Below are 20,717 nucleotides of genomic sequence, written 5' to 3' on the forward strand. Positions count from 1 at the left end.
CATATGAAGTCTGCATTTCAGCGGTGCAATTTGTATTCTATTGTATTCTGTTACCCTCCAGCCAAACATCTGCTAGCTGTATGGACAAATTCAGTAGTACTCAAAACTGTCAAAGTAACCTGAGTTGTTCTTGTCTCTCATGGCAGTCATGTAGCCATCTTGGTCCTTGTCTCCTTTTCCTCCTCGTTCCGCTAAAAGACCGGTTGGATCGGCACTGTAACGCTGTCCACTACTATCCTCCCTTCCACCTTGAGAAGCAAAAAGACAGGAAGGAAGCAAGAAAGAAATTTAAAATATGGTACTTTTACCATTTTTGTGTATTGTTATCTATTTTTGCTGTGACTAAACTCTCTGGGTTTTAGGGGTTTTAGTGACCTGAGATGCCTTTTATTTTCATTTTTCATCTGTCGACAATAGATAGATCACTATCAGTGCTTGAATAGAGCCATCACCAGTGTGGCACACTCATACCCTACCACCATTTTCCAGTGAATGCACAGTAGATAGATACACATTTATTTATAAAGCTTACTTAAGGCTTGATTTCTCCTTTTCTTACCCAAACAAATCTGCAAAGGAGGCATAAATGGGCCTGAAAAATCTTGCACTGGGGCTCAACAAAACCAGAAGCTGCCACTGCAGCTGCTTCAGTTTAATTCTTTATTGTCCTCTATAGACAGAATTTGTTGTCACAGTCAACAAATACAGTACAAAAGTAACATTCAAAACAAGGTATAAACAAACAAGAAACATTACAACAACACAGATTTATTACAGTGTACCCAGGCTAATAGCTAAATAGCTAAATTGCTCCTCTCCTGTCAACTGAAAGGTGTAATATGTAGTTCAGTCTTGCCAGACAGCTGCTAGATACGAGCTTAGCTTTTCATTCTCATCTCGCAAATTCTCTACTGGTGAATGACAGTCACAGTACAATACCAATGAGGAAACAGCAGATAGGGTCAGTCAAAGACAGGCCAGAACCTGTCTGCTTGCTTGAAGGTGTTTTTCATTGACGAGTTATTGTACAAATTATGGTTTGTGTGTTAAGGTTATGATGGATTTTGAATTAGTAATACCGACTTTTTCCACCCTGTATTGAATTTATTCCTGAACCTGTGGAAAACGGTTACTGTGTAGGAAAACGCAAGACCATACAACAACTTTAAATGAATAATACAATTTACTGAAACTGATAACTGATTAAATGAAATCAATAACTGAAACATAGAGGCTTGATAGTCATGTTTGGTTAAAGGTCTATCCACACAACCATAGAATATGTGTTAGAATCACCTGGTAATGCAAAATAATTCACTGAAAACATGTAAATATTATTTGATTAATTTTAGTTGATGGAGTTAAAAAAGTTAAAACAGTACTACTCGGTCCACAATATATTTTTGATTTTCGGCAAGCAAATAAAACCACCACCAACAAAAATACAACAATCAATTCAAATTCAATAACCCTAAGAAGAAAACAATTTGTAGAAGACTGTGTGATGTCCATAATAAGTCAGCTTCATTGTATGTCTCTGTGAAACAACCCTTTTGAGCAATCACATCTGCAGAAGCACACAATATTTCCATAAGCTGAAACCTGTGCATCTCAGTGTTAAATTTTCAGTTTTCACAACATTACGTAGATGTAAACAAAGATGATGACACTGCCTTCAGATTAAGGCTATAATAATACATTTCAGCATACAAACTTTAGTCAAATGTCTAAAATGCACAGTGCACTCTTGCAATATCCATCAGTTTCACACTGTCTTCTGCTCAACTGTTGGTTTGATTTAAGACACACACTCGCACTTAGTGTGGAGATTACTATTACCCTCAGTTTCTACAATATTCGGATAGCTTTGCTTTACCTTGTCCTGCAGTGAGAGCTGAGCCAGCCCCAAGGGTACTTGACCTCGGGGACGCCTGCTTCCTCAGGGTGCCATTGCAGCGAGGGTCATCCTGGTTGCCACGGACAAATCCACCACCAGTCTGCCCCACTGAGGACAGGTCCTTTGGAGGGAGGCAGCCTCCAGACAGGGGTGGAACAGAGACCACTCTGGGGAGGGTGGCCAGCATGTCCTCCATGCTGAAACTGGGGTCCTGGTAGCCAAACTGGTTCTGTGTAGAAGGAGAGGAGGGAGAGGGTATAGTAATTACAGAGGGGCAGTAATGTTGTACACAATTATAAGAATATCAATTGACCAAGCCGAAGCAAACCCCCTGAGACAAAAACAAGTCTTCTATGGATGATTAAAGTTCAGCTTTTTCTCTAAGTTAGTAAATAGTTGTGTGTTGTCCCGTCTTTGGTCTATACACTAGTTCTGAAAGCAGATCATTTGATTTACTAGTGAAGTACAAAATTCAAAGAACAAACAATTAATACAAATAAAAAAATATTTATGCATGAAATCCAAAAAGTGGGCAATTCAAGTTCTTTGTACCATTGCTCATCTGTAATATTTAAATGTGACAGGCAGGGGAGACATACAGCAGTGCCAAACAATGATATGACAGCATGACTGCCAAGGACAATTTCATTAAAAGGATTTTAATTAAAAGGCTCCATGCAGCAAAGTCTTAAAGTAGCCATATCAGTCCTGCCCTGCTGTGTGCATTTGTGTCTACGTTCATAACAAAAAAGGGCTTTTTTAGAACCTCACTGGGTGCTTTATTCTGATTTATCTTTTTTCTCCCATGTATCCAGCAAGAGGTTTGTTTTCTGTTCTACATTCCCTCAATTACTTTCCCTTGCACAGAGTCTGAGAATACTGTAATAATACTAATAAGATAGAACATCTTTTTTTCCTCTTGCACTTATTTTTCCTTAGAAGTTGAAAGAATGGTAAAGGAGGCTAAAGTTCTTGGATTTCTGGTCTGTGAATGAGGGTGCAGGTTCAAATCCCACTTCTGATCAGCAGTTTTCATACTCATTTATTTATCAGTCTCCCCAATTATTCATGACTTTTGGCAACCAGTATACCACAAGAAAGTGGTTCCTCCGACCTGTACCAAGAGTCAGACCCAAATAGCCTTTTATTAGAAATTGGAGATGGGTCAGTCACTGATGGGGGAAATATTGACTATTTTTAGTTTGTGGAGTTTTTTGGCAGTAAAATGATCAAATTTAATGAGATACCAGCACAAAGTATGAGCACATAACAAATTCAAACTAAAGTTTGACTACTGGAGTGTCCTCGTCAAACCCTGGTTGTATGCTACTTGATGCAACAGTATTAAGAGAACGCTCACAATGCCCAGAACTATTAATAACTTTCTGCATGTAACATTTTATGTCTACCACTGCTGTACACTATGTGTACCACTGTTGGATTCTTCTTCACTTTCTCGTGCAGTGGTCTGTACTTTAAACTTGGAGGTATTAGTCAAAGCTCCAGAGCTCACGCTGTGTTTTTTTTAATTCCCCTGTAACTACATCTATTAAATCCCCCTCTCTCAGTCCTCATTTACACCTGACAGAAAATACCATCACTAACCTGAACACAATTTAAAATCAAAGTCATTAAAGTGAACCGCCAAGATCACAGTCACATTGTTTTTTCAAAATCTTGGCTTTAAAACCCATCATGGACTTAATTAATCCATTGTGGAAACAAGGTGAACTGTGGGAAAGTAAAACATGACACTTGAATATTTGGGAGAGTCAAGTAAAGTGTCCCATTCAAATGTTTCTCAGTAAAAAGCAGAGTGATCTTGTGGTCATGTCCAGTGACATGGACACTATGGTCACTATTAAACTTGAAATTCTTGCAAATTCTAAACTGTAACTGTTAGGCGTATAATGTAATAGTTTCAAATATGGTGATAACAATGTGTGTTTGTGTGAGAGAGACTTTAGGAAAAGCTCTTTTAGCTATGCTGTACAACTATGCATTATATTCATGTGGAATTATTGCATTTTGTTGGCTGCAATAATTGAGTTCATTACAATCTTCTGCATGATTTATGTGGATGAATATAACTGGATGAAATTAATCAAATTAATTCAGTATCCACCCCAATAAAGAAGCCCAAAAACAGTGGAGGATAACTTTACAAATATTATGCAAATAAATAATCCGTCACCCCCCTGAAATGTACCAAACAGAGTTGGAAAAGGCGTCATGTCTCTCATTGGCATTCAGCAGACATTTTTAACAAACACAGGGGGATATTAGAATACAAAATGGGTGAGTTGCCTGCCTGTGTGACTGGTTTTGTGATAGATTTAAGTCCAAAGATAGACGACGAACATTTGAACTGTTGAAGACCAGAGGGAATCTGGCTGTAAACCCTAATTTTGAAGAATGCAATTACCATAGTTTCACAATGAAAAAAGACCAAGGAAAACAGACAGAGAAAGAGAGTGCAACATGGGGATGAAATGGAAACTGAAAGCTGTGTGAGTTCTGATTTAAGATCTCAATCTTTTGTGCTTGAACAGGAGAGTCCTGCAGTACACGCTGAGAAAACGCATTCCCACATCACTTTAGAGGCTATCAAAATGATCTGAATGACTACTTTGACCTATTATTATCTGCTTTTCCATTATGGTTCAATCACCCTGTTGCTACACAAAAGAAATGGTAATATGAAAGAGTCCATGTAAAATTTAAAGATAAGCAACTAAATTCTAATTTCCTCTACAACAAAAAACAAAACAAAACAAACATACCAAGGACCAAGTTGAATATTATATGATAGAAGGGCTTCCTTTTGTTCAAGTGTGCATACTTCCAAGTAGCCTTTGTGTAATATAAAGTCGGTGAAGCCTGTCTGTCTGTGTGTATTGACTCACCATATAATTTCATTATACATTTGATTATAAGTCAGTTTGATGATCTACAAAATGAGCTGACTGCAGAGTATCCATATATAAATAAGGCATAGTTTACTCTTGTTGATCAACAAGTAAATACAACTAACCACTATATTTTCATAATTTAATTTAGCCTATGTGTTAGAAGCAATACCATCACACTCATTCAAGGTCCTGGGAAACTACACTTTCCTAGTTTGTTAAAAGAGGTTAAAGAGTTACAGTAGTACTTTTTAAGTTTGGATCTCCTACAATCACACAATGAATGCTTTTATTTAGAAAATATTTTGACAGGATCTTCTGAGGTTCAGGAATATAAATCATTAAAACAATTTAGCTCATCATTGATGTTAGAAAACTAAGCCAAAGAAGTACTTGAATCAAGAAACCGAGATAAACTTTTGATCACTTTAAAAATGCAGAAGCAAACAATTCACTTGGGATGTGTAGATTTGATAGCATCTGTGATTCGAGACATTCAAATCTTCCACCACCAGACTACGAATGTCCAGTTCAAGTATAAGAAATAAGTCAAGGATTCTTCTTAAGCATAATCCCTGGCTCTACACAAATATAACCGTTTATTAAGTGTAGCTAAATTAATTTCTGTTAAAACCTCTTCCTGGTTGATAATGCAGGGAAGTGTAATCATTAATGGGGAGAAAATTTGCATTTATAAAGCAATCCTGCTCTATTATATAATTCATAGCTGCCACAGTCATAACACAGAAACATAATAATCTATAATGAATTACAACTTAAACCATGCAATTGCTCAAATAAGCCACTTCAGAAACATAATACTGCAAATAAGCCAATTTTAGTGAAGGAGACATGCTGCCCTTTCAGATACTATTGGACCCACTATTTCCCTTTAGATATATGTCCAGGAACTGTAGATAAATGTGCCTAGTTTTGTGTGGAGGCTGCTGGATCTAAACAAAAGTGCAATGAACTGAAAACTTTAACTGATCTGAAATAACGTTGAGTTAAATGGCTGGTATACAGACAACCCATGCGACAGAGGTGATTTGCACCACCTGATCCCACCGTTGCTGCTCGCTTTATGGATACCTCTGCATTTTTATCTGAATTCTCTGATAGATAAAGTCAGGGCAACAAAAGCTGAACAAAAACAAAGCTTAAAGCTATATATTGTATCACTTGCTGAGGGGCTACATCTAAAACACTTTTAAAAACAATAGCCTGTCCACCATTACAACCACTACTGTATAGGAATACTAATAAAATCACATTTATGGCAACACACGTGACTTTCTACCCACTAGGCAGACAGATCTCAGATTTTAGTAAGATCTATTTGGAGAGTGATTTTATACCTGCAAGGACTGTACTGCTAATATCACCACTGCCATCTGGTTGTTTAAAAAAAGCCAAACTTTTTAGTACTAAGTCCATCTTTTTGTTCCTAGCCTTACTGCAGCTCAACAGGGAAACACTGGTCTGGGAAAAACAAAGAGGGGATTTCATAGTAAACAGACTGTCTAACTTTGGAAAATACTCACTTGATTTAACTAACTCGAAACTAGGAAGGGATCTTCTATTGGCCAGCATGAACGGGAGGAATTATTACAGCAAGCAAAACCTGTTTCAACGTACATATGGGCACCTAGCCAATCTTTAAAGAGTGTACTTATAATAAAACTGTGAATCTATTCTGTAAGGTATTTGGAGATTCTTGAAAGAAAATACCTTGTTAGAGTCCATGTGTGTGTGGGGAGTGTATGCCAGTGGTGGAATGTTGAAGGAGTGGGGCACCAGGTACTCTTCAGCATCCATCAAGTCCTCCAGCTCCTCCTCGTCCAGGAGGCTCTGGAAGAACTTGCTGTCATTGGGGTTGGGTAGCTTCATGCGGTCATCACCCTTGTGTGGATGTACAGCATGTGTGTTTAGTAATTTGTATTAGTAATTATTGATACAAAAAATATTGTAACCAATACGTTTTTAATTATGTCACATTTAAGGCCCTTTACATGCTAATTGGCATAATATTTTTCAAAAATGTCCTATTTTTCACTCAAGTTATTTGGGAAATATCAGAATTAGTAGTAATGAACAAGCAAAGTAGTAAACATGACTTGAAAAGAGAAATAAATACTTTTGAGTTCTATTTTATTAAAAAGCTTAAAATAAAAATGTGTGTATTATTATCATTTTGACTTCTGGTAATGATGTAGGCTTAGCTTTACTGTATTTGTTGACTAATTTAAGCCTAGCACAATCATTTTAAGGTACTGTATAACACACAAGTAATGTAATGAGTAGTCAGTGTATTTTCTCACAAAGGAATAAGGAAAGGAAAATTAAATTTGTAATGGATATAACGTCATCTACTAATTATCTAAAATATTACAAAATTACACAAAAACAAGCACAATGGACGAATGGCCAGTTTTCACTTTGAAGGCAGCTTATCTATTCTAGTTTTTAGACAAATAGAAAACAAGAAATGTCATCATATCCTCTTAAAGATCTTGTAGGTATATCATCAAGATTTACCTACCTGGATGACCAGGTATCTCTGGGGATCACGAGCCATCCGAGTGAACTCTGCAGCCAGCTCCTTGAACTTGGGTCGACTGTCTGCATCAATCATCCAACCTAAAAAATGTGTCTGTGTTAGTGTCTGACCAGAATGAGGTTCCGAATACATACTGTATATTGATATTGATATTCAAACCTGTGGATTCTTTAATATTTTTGCCAATTGCCTTGACTTTAAATTTGACCCTATTACAGTGCAATATGTTATTTTCTGCAGTAAGCAAAAGCCTCATCTTCACCAATCAAGATAACTTTCCTGACTCTCTGTGAACTTAGCTGCACCTAAGTGGGAGGAAAGGTGCAGTATATACAGTATGTGTCAGTGTGATCAAGCAGAGCATTTCTGTATTCTTCACACTTTGGTGTCAAAACCTACGCCTACGCAGATCAGGTTAAATATGTATGCCATGTTTTCTGTGCTATTTGCATAAAAACATAACAACAAATATCCTTTGAGCCCTAAATGACATACATCTTTTTATTTTAAGTGCATGTGAATGTTGCTGCAGTGTGAATGACATTGAATGTCATTCAACATGAAAGGTCTGTATGACTAAGAGTGAGAACTGTGTATAAGGTTACTACATCATCTCTACCTTCTTATTAAGATTAGTATTCCTCCTAATCGCCCCCAACATACTGACTCATTCAAACTGTGCCAAAGTAATGTTGCAAGCATGTGAACACAAACTTACTAAAAGTCAAGCCACATGTACGTCTACTGATTTATGAAGCAACGTGAATAATAACAATACATACTGTAGGTCTCTATGCCTAGCTAAGATCACGTTAGTAAAGAATGAATAACTGACCTATAATACCTGTCATTTTCAATTTTGTCATCAAACTTATATTCTGACAGATGCAAACACTGGTAATAACATTTCCCACTTCTAAAGGTCTCAAAAGATTTTCCATTTAAACTATATTCCATTATATAAAACATTCTTATTTGTTTCATAATGAACAATTACAGAATTTTTAATACAGTTCTCTTTATTGTAATCACTTGTTCCAATCTAAAGATAAATACTGTTTCATCACTAGAATGGCCATATGGAGTAATGTGCTCTTCTGCCAGTTTCTCTGTGAGCACATGAGTATGATGCCAAAGCAATCATGTGATCTGGCCCTGAGTAGAGCTCATCTAGGTATCCAGGGAAATAAGAGATAGAGATTGAAAGACAGAGAGACATGGCTTTAGAAACAAGTACAAAAGTACAGTACAGATATAAGATTTCATGTGTAAAAATGATCATCTTTTATCTTGGTACCTAGTTTCTTGCCAATAAAGCCTGGAGTAGTGAAGTGAAGTGAATATCAGGAAGTGCATTTCCACCACATGTGTGCAGTGCACCATGTGTCTGTGTATTTGGGTGTATGAATTCTGTATGTGTAGCAGTGCAAAAAGAAAGGCAGATAACAGGCAGGTGACAGTGACCTCTCCCTGCTGTGTGTGTGTGTTTGCTTGCCAGGTTGGCACAGGTTCAGGGTGTCAGTAAGAGCCAAGGTGACAGGGAGGGCCAGAGGCTGCAGCTTGGACACTAGAGGACAAGGTTGGGGTGGCGCTGGCACCAAGTCTTTGTCCTGGCAGAAGTGGCCAGAGGTTACAACGCCACCTGTGACCTCAGTGCCTGACGGCATGACAGCAGTGACCGACCAATAAGACCAACATGTTGGTGGTGGGCGGTCAAACCCAGCCAGAATTAATCTTCTACTATAACTACTCCGAATCGTTATTTTTGAAGGATTTCTCACTATTATTGCCATCAGAGAGGTGTTTCAGTGGCATTTATATTATAACACTATCAATTGAAAAAGGCAAAATGAAATTAATTTTAGAATAGTAATATTTCAGGTTTGAAAACGTCATCTTTGACACCACCTAGACCCTCTTGTACAAAACAGCTGTTGTGGCATTTTGAAAATCACTCAATAAAAGCATAATTATTTTTGCCTGCTTCAGCTAAAAACCAGTTGGCCCTCTCTTCAACCTTAAAATCCATTGCCTATTCTACTGTCTGAAATACAGTGGCTGGACACAACAACTGGAAATAATTTACAATATACTCCAATAATATACAGAAGCTCTGCAGTAAATAGTTTTGTATCTTATAAAGTAAAATATTTGTTGTGACTGTCAGAAAGATGTTGAGTTGACAATGGTATTTTTTGAGGCTGTGGTTTGTGGTGGTGTTGCATTCGATTACATTATATAGCAAGTATTTTCTGGTATTTTGCACACCCTGAGGCTCTACTTACATTTGACCATGACCATGTAAACGTCGATGGTGCAGATGGGCGGCTGCGGAAGACGCTCTCCTTTCTCTAGCAGGTCCGGGATATCTCTGGTGGAAATCCCATCGTATGGCTTCCCTCCAAAGGTCATCACCTCCCAGATGGTTACTCCTAAGAAGAAGAAGAGGGAATGAGGAAGAGAGACAAAAGAAAAAGAGAGGAGATTACGTAAATATAAGAGAAGAGGAGAGGTTGGTAAAGTAGAGCAGAAAGAGAAAAGATGTTCACAGAGAAAAGAACACGCAGAGAAAAGATAAGTAGAATTCAGGTGAGAGGAAGTTAGTGTAAAGAGAGTAAAGAAGGGTAAAGAGTAGAGAAGATTAAAGAGTTGAGAAAAGAGGGGGGTTATACAGCAAAGAGTAGGGTAAAGAGATGGAAAAATAAATAAGTGAAAAAGTTGAAAAAAGAAAATAGGAGATAGACCAGAACAAGTAAAAAATAAGAAAAGTGAAGAGAGAAAGAAGAAAGAGGAAAAGCAAAGATGTGAGAGATCAGAGGGAATAGGATGAAGAGACAGGAGTAATACAAGTAGAAGAAAAGAGTAAGCAACAAAACAAAGGGCAAAGAAGAGAGGACAAGATAAGAGAACACAAGTCAACAGAGGACAGAAGATGAGTGGAGTAGAGGAACTAATCAGAATCTTGAAAGTCATCAGTCAATCACTTTCTCTCTTCAGCCTTAATCATGTTAGTGATAATGAACTAATGAGTGGTAAGCAGAGTAAATGCACACTGTAAGATGGAAGTATACAGTAATAGCACCCGGTCATAGAGGACCACTTGGGACATGGACGCACTAAACCATTCTGATCATTTTAATCAAACACACATTATTCTCTTTGATATGACCCATCTAGCATATTTTTTTGAAAATTAGTTTTTATATGACTTTAAGATTTATTGGTAGACTTAAACAGAAACATCTCATGATCTCTAGATGTAAATCTTGCTGACATGCTGATGGCTGCAAAGACTGATTTTAATATTATACGAGTTAAAGGAGTAGATAACCCAGTTTGCATTTTACAGTGATTGGGATTGCCACATGGTCAAGCAGTTAAAGACGTAGTGGATATCAACACTCTTCACTTGTTCGTCAACACTGCTATGGTGGCAAAACCCTCTACAGCTGCCTTACATCTATAAATTGCTTGCCTATCTTGCAAGCAGTCTGGAGTTTACTGTCCACACAATGCACAATGTATGCCTTCAATAGATTAACTTGTATCCACAATCTACAGCATTCCTGATATCTTCTTTTTAATTTCTTTTCCTTAGCTCTGCCTACATCTTACTATTCTGACTTTTGTTTGTTTTTGTGGTTTCTGGTGCAACCATTGCACTTCTCTACCTGGACGATTGCAGACCCTGTCACTCAGCGGACTCTGTGTTTGCTAATCTCAGTAACGGTGCTCCTCTGTTCTGACCCCACAGTGGTGGAATGAACTCCAAAATTAAGTAAGGACAGCAGAGTCACTGCCCATCTTTTGCCGCAGGCTGAAAACCCACCTTTAAAGACTACAGTACACGTACGCACCCCACTTACTATCGCATTTCCTTTAAGAACACTTAGGGCAACTCAAGGACATTTATTAATAAAAAAAAAAAAACATTTAAAAACAAGTGCTGACCAAAATACTTTACTGAGAAATTTTAAATATAATTAAATAATTCAAAATAAAATAAATAGTTAATAACTCTAACAGATAAAATGAAACCAACCATATAGTTGTATTAATAATTAAGGAGACTCAAACACAGTTGTAAAAAAAATGGGTCTTAAGACTGGATTAAACAGTGGGGATAAATGAGGAAGACCTGACAGCAAGGGGTAAACTGTTCCACAGTCTGGGAGCAGCAATGGAAAATGCTCGGCCACCTTTGGACTTTGACTGAGGGTGAGAGTACTAAGAGAGAGGACTAAAGAGGACTAAGCTGGTGCCAGCACACGCAGCATTTCAAAAACACATAAAAGAGTCTTAAATTAAATTCCATATTTCACAGGTAACCAGTAAAGGGAGGCTACCACAGGGGTGATATGGTCTCTCTCTTTTTAGTACCAGCGAGGAGTCTTGCTGCTGCATTTTGAACTAGCTGCAAGTGAGATAGGCATGACTGACTGAGTTCCACATGAAAAGATAAAAGCATGCAAGATGGTCTTCACATCTCCAAAATAGAGAAAAAGGTTTTATTTTCGATTAAGACCCAATGTAGAAAATCTATTAATTTCAACAGCATTTGACAAATGTTAAAGCAGAATCAAACATGACACCCATATTTCTTATACAATATGTATTTGGATGTTTGACCACAGAGGCCCAAAGAAATTGGCTATAACTCCTCGTGCTATTTGCAGGACCAATGATGATGACTGTCTTCTGTCTTACTCTCAGTAAGCTGAACATTTTTGGCCATCCAGCATTTGATATCCATTTTAACACTTGTCCTTCAGCACTGAACATACTGTTACTTATTTGTTTGGAAGGCATGCACTTACAACTTTTGACAACATCAAACTCTTGCTCCTATAGAGATTGAATACACTTATTGTAAGTCACGTTGCACATTGGTTTCTTCAAAATAATGTAATTTAATATTCATTTTAAAAGGAAAATCACTGAAGAAATATATTTGGTCTGGCTGATATATGAAAATATTGTGGCCCTAATGGTTTTGTCCACTTCATGAAAGTTCTCTAAAAGGAAATACTGACGCCTACCGTAACTCCAAACGTCACTCTGATGAGTAAACTTCCTGTAATGGATACACTCCAGGGCCATCCATTTGATGGGCATCTGCCAAGTAGAAGCATAGCACGTAAGTGTGATGTACATGAAACATTCACCATTAAAAAGAATTGACAATAATCTCTTTCACTTATATTTCTTCAAATGAAACATAAGGAATCTGACAACATAGGTTTTGGGTTGAGACTCAACTTGGATCACCTATTGGTGAGATGTTTCATACAATGAACTGTTTTGGCAGAACTGACTATCTAAACCACGCTAGAGAGAAGAGAGTTATGACAGAATGAAGGAAAACAAGGTTTGATGAAAAAGAAGACAAACAAACACACACACACACACACACACACACACACACACACACACACACACACACACACACACACACACAAGCTCTAGCTGTATTGGAATAAGGTGGGCCAAATGGCAGGACGGTCAGGGAGGCAGCTTAACACTGTGATTAGATTTGAAGGCCAATTCTATTGATTACAGTGATGGATGTTGAGGAGAGGGGGATGTCGAAGGTTAGAGTGTGTCTGTCTTTCTCTCAGTGGAGGGGATAATACCAGAACACTCAGCGTTGACACAAACCATGATGGACACACTGGAAAGGGGGATGAGAGAGGATGAAATAGGATTTCCTGAGAAGAGAGGGTTTAAAAACAAAATACAAAAGAGGAAAAGGATGAACAAAGATTAGAAGAGGCCAGAAGCCCATGTACGAAGAGCTCCAAGGACGTATTTGCTTACTATGTTTATGGGGTTTCAAGATCTCTATTCCCTAAAAGTAAATAAAACGGTTCAATAGAGCAGAATAGTATCTCACTGACTCCACTAAAACTGTCCTTTGTGATGGGCTAAGTTCCTCCCTAAGGATATAAAAGCCTAATTAATGTTAATGTCTATTGTTGTCTTTTACAACATGTCAGTGGTATGGTCCAAAATAGTAATTCAATAATATTGTATTTCAATGAACCTCTAAAACCAAACACATCAAACAGCAGATGATACAAGCTGATAACAAGGTCATTCATTGCAGGCTCAAATGGTTATATAGTTCATATTAGTACAATACAGTAAAACAGCAACTATACCACCACAACCACCAATACAGCCACTAACAGTACTGGTTTAATAATACTCACAGTACTGCTATAAATATTACTATTTTCACTAGATACACTAATATTCCTACTACTTAACCATTACCGATAGTATTTTAATTGCCTAATAGAAATGTAAACCAAATTTTAAATGAATAGTTTGACATTTTGCTTTGCGCAGGTAGGTAGGTAAGTAGGTAGGTAGACAGGCAGGTAGGGGGTTATATGCTAGATATTTCTTGGCCTGGAGCAGTGACCTGGAGTCTTGTTGTCACTGTGATGTTGCAACCAACGGAGACTCTACAAGTGTGTTCAGAAAGAAAGCAAAGCAAATTTTTGCCTTGTGCCAATCACACATATTTGACTCAACCCAGAACTTTCACTGATATTTCCTTCCTTTGTCTGTTTTTTCCTCTCGTCTCTATATATTCATGAGAGCAGATTCATAAGGACCAGAGCTGAACTGGGAATGAAAAATGGCCCTGGACCTTTTGACTCAGACCAGCCCACTGAACTCCCCCGCGAAACACATAATAGTATACTATATACCACTAGTATAATAATTCCATTGGACAATACAGCAGTTTAATTTTTGTAGGGTTTGTTCCTTCATTAAATCCTTGTACAAGAAAAATGGTCTACACTGGTGGTTAGTCCTTAATTTGTTATTGCTAAGTACTAACTTGTCAATAATTGCAAGTTAGTAACCTCTCCATTTCTCAGATCCCTCAGATCTGGAAATCTGCACATGTAGTCCCACTGCATAAGGGTGGTGATTAAATAACTATCGACCAATTTCCAAACTGTCGTGTCTTGCTAACGTCCTGGAGTCATTAGTTAATAATCAGCTCAAATCTTTCCTCTCAAGAAATTTGATGTTATGTCCACTCCAATGTGGTTTCAGAGCTAAAACAAAGTAATAGTATAGTATTAGTTTGGTTATAAATGATATTGTATCCGCTGTTGACAAAGGGAAATATTGTGCTGCCCTCTTTGTTGATTTATCAAAAGCATTTAACACTGTTGATAATGCAATGCTCCTACAGAGTCTATGTGATATTGGTTTTGATTATTAAGTCCTGTAAATGGTTTTAGGACAACCTGTCTCATAGACAGCAATGTGTGATTTTGGGAAATGATCGTTCTGATAACAAACCTTTGACAAATTGCAAGATGCATTTTTTTATTTAAAATTAGTCCTGAATGCAAACAAGACTAAATAAATGCTATTTTCTATAGCCAGTGATATTATTGACAATAGTGCCTATAGTGCCTCCCTACTTATTTTTTGTGTGTATTTATTCTGTTTTGTACTCTCGACATCATGTCAAAGTGAGGCATGCCCTCAATGATTCCTTGACTCATAACAATGAGTTCAACATTTCGAAAGTTTACTGTAGCATGTCAACCTTTTTTTTAATGTCCTGCCCCATCCAGGCTGTGTTTGGTCGGTTCACGAAAAGTGACACTGACAAGTGCATCAACTTTATGAAAATTTGAACATGTTTCAACAAAAGGCACGTGGCACATGTTTCAATCTGTTTTATGGGCCAGTCAGACAAAAAAAAAAAAAAAAAAAAAAAAACAGCCCTTATAAGGACCATGGATATGTGCAAATTAAGCATTTTCAACTTGAGCAGCAATTCAAGCGGACGCGTCTTCGTGTCAATTCAAGCTGCCCCGGCAAAGTCGTGTCTACTTGCGTCTTTTCATTTACTTTGCACGCAATTGCGCCGTCTCTAAAATTTGCTTCATGTTCTGTCTGAACACACAGTAAGAAATCACTGTTCCCGACCATGAAATAGTTAATATATATGGCTAAGCGACTGCTAACTGTAGCTTCATAATTACCGCACAGATATCCATCCACTCATCTAACTCTCTGCAAGAAAGCAAAAGTGTATTTCCCAAAATATTCAACTATCTCTTTAAGCTTTTTTTTTCTAAATATATCCATTGAATAAATATACTACATATACTACACCCAAAACATTTAAAATTATTCCAGGGGCTCATTCTACCCTCCATAGTCTTGCATGGTACAGTGTGAGGCTCAAAGATGTCCAGTTATTTGTTTATTTGTGGGACTATTTGTCTGAAATTATGTGTCACAAAGTGATGACAGGATTTACCTTTCCACCATCAGCATTATATTCCTTCTCATTAACATCCAGCAGGCGAGCCAGACCAAAGTCGGTAATCTTGATGTGGTTGGGAGATTTGACCAGGACATTTCGGGCTGCCAGATCCCTGTGGACCAGCCTACGCTCCTCCAGATACATCATCCCCTGCAACACACACGGACAAACACACAACAATTATTTTCCATCAAGTTAATTTATATACAATATACCTATCTGCAGGCATGAGTGTGCACTGGTATGCAGAAACTGGCATAAACACGCACATTCAAGTCTGACTCCTGTTCAACATCACCATCGGTCTTCATCATCATCATCACTATCATCACTACCACCATCAAGACCCCATTAGAATTTCTATAATTATTCGTGTCATCATCATTACCACCACATTGTTATTTTTATGGTTATAATTCACATCAATCAACAACTAGACTGTGGAAAAGCCCTCTTTACTGCCAACTGCTTGCCGATGCAATAATAGCAGCATCCATAAGCATAACCAGAGGCAGGTTTTCAGTTAAAAACAGTACCCATATTAGTGAGGAATGTTGGAGTAAAACATTTCATTCAATACATTTACTGAACAATTAAAAAACCACCTCTATGCTCTTTCTCCCTGTCCATACTTTAATTAATAATTATTATCTGCCTTGAACAAAGGCAAAGACATTTTTCTCTGACATTCTTAGGTGTTCAGATGAAGTTTCCATGTGATAAAAGTACAAAATAGTTTTTTTAGGGGATCTTTGCCCTCTTTTTTGGTAAATATTATAGATGCCCCTCAAAACAACTTCAAGCATCAAACATGGACTGCAATTGAGACAGTGAACACACACAAACATGCACACTTGAATTAGATATATTTGTTTGTCAATAAGAGGGGCTGTTACTAATCATTTCTTGGGAATGCAAAATGTTCAAGTAAAATGAGTATATTTACTAATAAGAAAAGTATATTCTACCTGCAGTGTTAATCTAAAAGTATCTGTCAGCCTTCAAATGCCAACATCAACCCGTCACACATAAACACTAACCCACACTCACACGCATATACTTACAGATGAAGTGGGTACCTGAATTGGCATCACCCCAAAAGCAGATAAAAAAGTTCAATGTGACACAAAATGCCAATAATGTCCTCAAGCTACAATATAACAGCTCTGTATAGTTGTGTAAATTTTTTTCAGTTGCATCTTGTGCTACACATCTACTGCCTATTGCCTATTGTGCATCACTATACGAGTGGACCTGAAGAGAAAGAAAGATAGGACCTCTGAAGGGAAAGAGAAATTGTGGGGGGGGGGACTATTTCAAATTGGACAAGCAATAACAGGAGCCACTTTGTTTGAAGTGGCGAGAGCAGAGAAAAACAAGGCCTTATTTGAAACCATAACAAATTGGATTTAGCTGGAGTGGGCTGGAATGAAAGGAGGAGTGGATGGAGGAGGAGAGAGGAGGAGGAGTAGGGATATGTGGGGTTGAGTGGCGGCAGTCTAAGAGGTGAGATTACATTGTTAAGGCTGTAATCACAGTGCCTCATTTGGTTCCCTCCCAGGAGAGAACATGTGGTTTCAGCACACACCTGCACATACATGCAGACATGCAACTCACAAGGAGATACAACTTCATATGTATGTGTGTGCCTGCGTGTGTGTGATGGGGGGGTGGAAAGAAGTTGACAGAAGAACCGAGAAAAGATCATCCATGTTCTGCTGGTAGAGAATTAAAAAAATACAAAGACAAAGAAAGTGCAGACTGTAGAAATTAAATTAAGTGATTGTTTCACACACAAACACCGACAGTACTTATTGTTACAGTACAAATATCCACCTTTTTTAGTCTTACATCAATTTGTATACAGTATATACTCATAGACTCCGTGAGATACCTGACTGTGGGGTTCGTTTTTTCCCGCAAAACCTGCAACCTCTTAGAACACAGATCCCCAAGAATGATATCCATACTCATTTATTCAGATTATGTGGTGAATCTTGTGGACTGCACTTGGCTTCCCAATAGCAGGAGATTTAGTCAGGATATGTTCAAGATGCCTGATAAGGTCTAGCCTGATAATCAGATTGACTTCACTATTCAGCCTAACATCATGTTTGAGACACCTGCCTGATTGGATGGATGGATGGAGATCCTGTTACAATATGCCACAGGCCACTAACAAATTGGTGATGTCACAGATGTTTTATGATTTTATTGACAGCAAGTAAAATTTGGCAGTTTCATCAGTTCATGTCATGACATTGATCGATTAGAAGATGAACAGCAGAGAAATAGCTTCACTGAAGGTAAGGATTTCTTTGTGCTTGTTTGTTTTGATTTTGTTTTCTCCATGTCTGTTTATTACTTTAATACAAACCAAACTGCGTACAGAGCAATGATGGTGGGAAATTATTTCAGAGAGAGGCAGTGCCAGACCCCATGAAGCTCTAAACTAAAAATACCACCTATGATTTATGGAAACCTGGTGAAGGGCACAGCACACTCTTTGATAGCTTACAGTATGATGTTCAAGTAGCCAGTAATTGACATTCTTTTAACTGCTGTTCATGTTTGCTTGTAGGAATATTATCACTGGCTCAAGCTCAATAAGCTGTTGCGAGCCAAATGTTAGCTCAGCTGCTAACCATTGTTGCCAATTTGGCAATACGTTACTAGATTTGTGAACTCCTGGCAGCTTCATTTAAGTGACTAATAAAAAAACATAGAACTGTTTTCCAACAATAATGCAACAATGAGTATGAGTTTCTAAAACATTTGGTGGTAATTACACAGTATGAGTTATGCTAATGTCTGCTATGCTATGTCCAGTCCAAAGAGGTCAGATCCCATAATTTGCAATTACAATCTAAATGTAGCAAATATTCATATGTAAATAAGTTAATGACCTCACCTGCTGATAATACCTAATACCCAATACCTAATCTCCTAGCTGAAAATAGCTGATACCAACATTGCTGGCATTAACAATAACTGTGATGTTGGGTGTGCTGCAGTGTGACCTGATGTTCAAAGTCAAGGGAGAATACGTGGAAAGTGACACTAATGTAGACAAAGAGGATGCTGATCAGCATCAAAACACATAATGTTTGATTTTCATTCCTCTCTGTGTGAGTTGTATCTTCTCTCCAGTGTTTTGTCCAGCTCTTGCAAGCATGCATTGCTCAGCATGATATACAGAAGGGGTAGAATTGAAAAGACTAAAGGTTGGGATTTGAGGTATCCGATGCTGGCCATTGCCCACAGCTCCCAAATCATCAAGTCTATGTGTGTGTGTGTGTGTGTGTGTGTCTGTGTGTGTGTGTGTCATGAAATACACTGCCAGGTTTCTGACAGATTCTTATTTGTACATAAATCGCACCCGGTAATCTCCTCAATTTTCGAGACAATTGAGCAGTGGAGGGAGAATGGATGGCTTGGCAACCCGTGAATTTTAATTTGCCAGCACAATGAGATTGAGAGGGGGAGGTGATGGAAGTGTGCAGAGTGGGAAGTGGCTGCAAACGTGCGTGAGGAACAAACTTTTTTTCTTTTTCTACTTGGTTGCTCTCATTTAATGCCCTCCCATGTGGACATGATGAGAACAACTCACTGCCAGAGGTTTGTAATTGCGGCAAACCTGTATGCGGCAGCCAGGGAGATGCCAGTTGTGGAAGCTGTATTTCAGGTAAGCCTGCCACCATAGAAAATCCCAGGCTTCAGACAGACTCTGTTATGATCACACCTCCAAAGATGGGCTGCTTTCCAATCAGTGGGAATCAGGCCTATGCCCTAAACCCTGCACATGAAGATTTTACATGGGAAAGCAAGCCAAGGAAAAAATCTTTATTCTAGGAGCAGTGTCAAGGCTTTGAATCATATAGAATTTCAGGAAAATACAATTCCAATTTACCAGTTTGTTACACAAACCTAAGTACAAAGCTTTCCATTTCGTGACAGCCCTACATTTTCAAAGTCACATAAAAAAGAGTCCTTATTCTTTTCGTGTTTTTCAGAATCAGAAACAGAAATACTTTATTGAACTCTTTTGTTACAGCAGCTCGCCTTAACGTCAGTGCACACAGGAATAGAAGTACTAGCAAAAAATATAATACACTATAATACAGGTCAGAAAATAAATTAAGTACCAAGTGGGTATAAGTATAAAATAAAATAAGTGTGAAGTACCAAGTGGGTTTACCGGTTGATGATAATAATACGGTATAAGGTAATAGTGCATGAACTGTCAAGTTAAGTGTAGCTTATTAAGGTTATAATGAGACGGAGGATATTGCACAGCAATAATAGAGGTATGAGTAAAATCAATATCAATAAATAGGGAATTTTAAACTAAAATATTGCACAGGAGTATTACACAGAATATTGCACAATTATGTCAAGTATTGCAGTGATGTTAATGATCCAATGTCCAGTTTAATGACTTAGGGTCATATAGACTAACACTTAGAGGGAGGAGTTAAAGAGTTTGATGGCTACAGGCAGGAATGACTTCCTGTGGCGCTCTGTGGCACCACAAAGAGACCAACGTTTACACCATGTTTGTATTTTTATGCATTAACTAAACTGCATGAGCCACATGCTGTCCCATTCGACGAGCTAGTGCAGTTTTAAAGTTTTGCATCTAAAAAGAAAGGCTTCTATGTAACCTTCAACAACTCTGCCATCATTGCTGTCTATCATTCTGGTAAGCTTTTGTCACTGCAGTGGGGGCAGACATTACTGATTTCTGCTTGACTTACTGTATGTTTGTTCAAAGTAAAGAATACGAGCAGAGTTATTCTTTAGTGTAAATAGTGGTGAAGAAAATCTCATTTATAGAAGAAGAAGGGAAGGTGAACAGGTCATAAGCAGTGCTACAGGTCTGTATGCAGAATGCTTAATCGCCCTCTCACTTGTCAAGAGAATTACTGCTTTCCCAGAAAATATTCTGACCTACCATCATGGTTATTTATGCTTATTTCATAGAGGCATGCAAACAAAACCTAAGCGGACGGATTGTCCTCAGATGTGTTTTGTGAAGACAGA

General features: G+C 37.9%; 1 protein-coding gene across 2 annotated transcripts in view; it reads right to left on the bottom strand.

The window, feature by feature from the left end:
* LOC122885592 (receptor tyrosine-protein kinase erbB-4-like) overlaps positions 1 to 20,717 on the bottom strand; it is a 329,729-nt gene that overhangs the window by 8,402 nt on the left and 300,610 nt on the right. For both annotated transcript variants that reach the window (XM_044216868.1, XM_044216867.1), the window contains exons 21-27: positions 15,669 to 15,824; positions 12,406 to 12,481; positions 9,652 to 9,798; positions 7,349 to 7,446; positions 6,538 to 6,708; positions 1,877 to 2,126; positions 120 to 248 (exon numbers count right to left, since the gene is read on the bottom strand). In XM_044216868.1, coding sequence (XP_044072803.1) covers positions 120 to 248; positions 1,877 to 2,126; positions 6,538 to 6,708; positions 7,349 to 7,446; positions 9,652 to 9,798; positions 12,406 to 12,481; positions 15,669 to 15,824 — 1,027 coding nt within the window. The remainder of the gene's footprint in view (positions 1 to 119; positions 249 to 1,876; positions 2,127 to 6,537; positions 6,709 to 7,348; positions 7,447 to 9,651; positions 9,799 to 12,405; positions 12,482 to 15,668; positions 15,825 to 20,717) is intronic.

The sequence above is a fragment of the Siniperca chuatsi genome, linkage group LG12, assembly GCF_020085105.1.
Source record: "Siniperca chuatsi isolate FFG_IHB_CAS linkage group LG12, ASM2008510v1, whole genome shotgun sequence".
Lineage (NCBI taxonomy): Eukaryota > Metazoa > Chordata > Actinopteri > Centrarchiformes > Sinipercidae > Siniperca > Siniperca chuatsi.